Source organism: Morone saxatilis, unplaced genomic scaffold, assembly GCF_004916995.1.
Source record: "Morone saxatilis isolate NCDOM2014 unplaced genomic scaffold, NCSU_SB_2.0 Contig8, whole genome shotgun sequence".
NCBI classification, from domain to species: Eukaryota; Metazoa; Chordata; class Actinopteri; family Moronidae; genus Morone; species Morone saxatilis.
The window spans coordinates 21,412,339-21,416,632 of record NW_023340257.1 but is presented as its reverse complement, the minus strand read 5'-3'; the positions used below and the strand labels follow the sequence as shown (position 1 = coordinate 21,416,632).

The 4,294-nt window shown below is 41.4% G+C and overlaps 1 protein-coding gene across 1 annotated transcript in view; it reads right to left on the bottom strand.

The window, feature by feature from the left end:
• Positions 1-4,294, bottom strand: part of nbeab (neurobeachin b) — a gene marked incomplete in the record, with an annotated part of 186,689 nt that overhangs the window by 80,185 nt on the left and 102,210 nt on the right. Inside the window, 1 exon segment of the mRNA XM_035680189.1 lies at positions 2,740-2,906. Within this exon segment, the coding sequence (XP_035536082.1) occupies positions 2,740-2,906 (167 nt within the window).

The following is a 4,294-nucleotide window of genomic DNA, read 5'->3' as shown; positions in this document are numbered from 1 at the left end:
AGAATGTGGGGAGGAGGACAGAGCAGTCACAAGAAGGTGTTAGCATTGAGATTTGTAAGTAGAAACAAACTAAATTCTGTTAGAGTTTAAAAGAGATTCTTTGATGGAGCTGGTTTAGCTATATTTTTTTAATGACAGAAGTTACAGAGAGGATATTCCTTTTTGTATTTGTTACTTGCTTTGTTGGTAATAAAAATGCCCAAAATTTAGTCAGTATCACCTTGGTTATGCTTACTTTTTGTAACACAAAGTTGGAGTAGGTTTTACTGTGTAAATGTTTGACTGTAAATCAGTATTCAGACAATGTTGTTGAGTTAAGATGAACGGTGGTGGCGGAGTTAAAATTGAACTTATGGTTTGCATGGAGGTGCTTAGTACCAACAGTAGAGACAAGAGTAAAAAAGAAATATGGGATCAATTACAGTAGTAAAATGAGATCCACATCTTGGTCCCTCTAAACCGCTTCTTGCGCGAGTTGGAGCGCTCTTGTTCTGATCCTCAAGAGGAAGATTCATGTCACTTGCTTTCAGAGACCCGACGTTCTCTCCTGCTGGCCGCTGTTGGTGGCGACTCTGCCTCTAGTGTGTTCGCAGATGGCACGGCGGAGGACGAGGTTAGCATCAAACTCATGCTCGATTTACTGCAGACGGAGATCACATGCTCCTTGTCCCTCACGTCAGCCTCTCTGCTCTGTTTCCCTGTGTCTTTTTAAAGCCTCTTCAAAGAGCTCAGAGGAAGGCATGGCGAGAAGTCCCTGGGCTGGTTACGATGAGTGTTGTAACGAGGTGGCCCGTCGGTGGTGTGCACCGACGATGGAGGTTAAACGTGATGCGACTGTATGGTGTACTGTTGTCAGTGCGATGAAGGGCGCAGAATGCCCATCCAGGAGTGTGCGGTGGTAGGGGTGAAGCCAGATACACGACCAGAATTTAGACGTGTATTGTCACCAGTGCGATTTATTGTGGTGGGTACATCAGTGTATGTTGAGAAGTTTATGCGAGTTACACTTACAATAAGAATCAGATATTTTGAAGATTTTTTAGTGAATTCAACGCCCTGAGTGGTGTATTCAGGTTCCAGTGTGTGTGCGTAGATGTGTATGTGTTAGAGTGTTGGTTATGGTGTGTAGTGAAATGTGATTGTGTGTTGTGTGTGATGTGTGTGTGCCCTGGCAGTCGTGTGTGAGTGTGTGAGAGCTGGTATACAATTAATAAGATTTGTTTGGTTTTATGAATATGCATTAAGACCAGTGAGGAGGTAGTGAAAGAGCCGAGTGTGTGTGTTGGTGTGAGTGATGTGTGCTTAAGAAGAAATCCAAGTGTTTTGGGGTTTTGTGTGGTGTGTGGGTGGGGTTCCGGAATGGGGTGAGAAGTGTGTGTGGTTCATGTGTGTTGTGAGGCATGTCGCTGAAGGATTCAGTCAGTGAGATTAAAATCTGTAGTTGGAAGGTTACTGGTAACGCTTTTCATCACGGCCAAGAATGATTGGTGTCGATGTTGACAACAGTCTGTAAGTTGAGTAATAAGTACAATTTTGTTACGCAATGAAGTAGTTCTGAAATGTAAATTGCGGAGACGTAAACATGAATGCGTTCTTGTCGAAAACGGAGTGACTAGGGCGCAGGAGAGCACTAAGCTCCTATGAATCCATGAAAAAAAGAAACCAAATGTAGCTGCTTATGACATCTGCTGTTTTGGATGGAAACTCTTTGAACTTTACTGCAAGTCAAAGACATAAAATGTAGCCGTAAAAAGTAATTACACCAGCTACAATACTTTTCTTGACAACGGTAAACATGGTTTAAGATATGAAACAACCCAATTTCAGTGAACAAGGCTGAACATCTGCATTGTATTTTCGAAATTTAATAACAAAACCAAAGCTACTGTTTCAGCAAAGATGAAAAAAATTGTTTTGGCAAATCATCAGCAGTGGGTTGTGTAAAAGTGGCAGACTTTCTCTTCAGTGCCTGGTCTTGCAGCTCACAGTCACAATTAACATAAGAATTTATATCAGTGTTTGAGTAAACACTGTATCCTTCTACTTATTTCTACATCTGACCTGTATGCAGTGATATGATGTTTCTTTTACAAACAGTAATGAGTCTCAAAATAATCCCAATACAGCTTCACCTGCAAGCAGCGACTAAAGCTTCCCAGCTATGTCTTTATAACAATTGTATGCTGTGAACAAAAGATATATGTTCAAATTCTCAGCTCTTAACTCAGTATAAAATACAAACAGTATGTTGTTACGCTTCTGTTTGTCTAATATAACTAGCTCTTGATCTTGCCACTCCATTCTGTATCTGTGGGACCATGTGGGTGCAGGCGAGAGGTGGGAGGCAGAGCAGGAGAGCCGGAGGTTATTTTAACAGGGCCCATGGGGAAGTCTGCAACTACCACCAGGTGCTGGGCTGTGTTACTGAGAGGGTCAATGAATGCCTGGACAACACTGCAGAAACACCCCAACCCCCTTCTTCCCCTTCCTCTATCCAGGTCTGTTGGACGACCGGCCAATCAGCTGTCCCCAGGGGATTAAGCCACTCCACACTGTAATTGCGTTTGCTGACCCGATCGCTGACCCTATCGGATCCTGGGAAAATGACATTAACTGGTGGTCCAATCCCATCACTGCTGAGTTTTGTGAACAGGTAACTTTTGTCCTCTAACCTGGAGCAGCAATGGTTCATGTTAAAGACTTAACATGGCCCACGTTGGTCTGAAGGTGAAACCTTACCTCTGGGCCAGTGTCCCCCAGGCACCGTGCTTGTTGGTGAGGATGTTGACGATTTTTTGCTTTAATTGGTTGGCTGTCACATGGTCTCTGTGTTTAGCAGCACTGATCAGGTGGTCACACATCTTCTCTTCTTCTTTTCTGTCAGCGGCATATTGGGCACAGTTGGACTAATTTGAGATTTGAAAAAAGGAAAAGAGAAAAACATAGTGTGAAGTTCATTTTATATTTATGGTTTTCGGTACAGTATCCACTGCCAAAAGTGATGTCTGACATTGTACTAATAGCATTTGAGAATGTTTTACTTGAATAAAGCCAGAATAATATATACCCTCTAATGGAGCATTTGTCACACTGAAGAATGTTATGGCTTCATTCAACACACTTGAGTGCATAAAGATATTAGTGGACAGCTGAGAGATATATTTCTGCTCCCTTGGAGGAGTGTAGTAAATCATGGCAAGCACTTGAAGGCAGTCCATTCCCTAACTGCGGACAGATGAGGCTCCCTGCTAGGTAGCCATGGATGGTGCTATTAAAGGAGAATTGAAAATAGTCTAATAGATCCACAAAGAATATAGTCTGTCAAGGTTAACAAAGCTACACTGACATTATGTCAAGATATATGTTATTGTCCCCTGGTATAGGAATGGTGTAAAATGTAAATTTGCAGCCACTTTCTAGAACAAAATGTACTATAAGAACACACTGCCCTTTGTAACTTGCAAAAATAAAATAAATGTCAAAAAATATTTATGATACATTAGTTCAAATAATGTTTGATATCTACGTGCCAGACTGATAAAGTTAAAATAATCTATTTACATATTAATTGGTCACAGTATGAAAAATTGCGATATTGGTTTTAAATCAATTTCTAAAAGTCAGTGCAACTCTCTAAGTGTTCCAGGTGGCTAAAAGTAATCTAGAGGAGCACATCTGACTCTATCTTTGCAGCTAAAACAAGATTGTCTTACTATGCCACCCTGAGGGAACTCTTGCTAATATTCAAAATCTAATTTGCTAACAGAAGCTGGAAGTTAATTGAATTTCCTGCTTCAAATTTGAATTCTGTCAGATATTATACTTCAACATATTCTTCATAAGGCAGATAACTCAATCTCTGCTTGTCACCTCACATCACCACGTGATGCTGTGACAAATATCAAACGTTATTTATCACTTTAAAGCATATGACGCTTCGGCCTGACACCAACTTAATTGTAAAAATGTCTTATCTGCATCCTGAATCTTCAATCTTGGAGAGTGGGTAATAAAGTAACGTCAGACCTAGATGAAAAGTGTAGGCTGTCTGGAGTTGGCAGACAGAACGGATGGGGCCAGGTACACTTCCCCCTTCTCCTGACATTGCATATCTAGCCGTCTCTTCCAGTTTATCTAGCAGGTCAAGGATCCTCAAGAACTGTATATCAAGCAGCTGTTTGAGGATGGCTGCTTTTCCCAGATAAGAAACTCATCACTCCTCACATGTACAAGCTCCTAACAGAGGTGGCGGAAGTATGTGTGTTTCTGTGTGCTTATACACACACACACACAC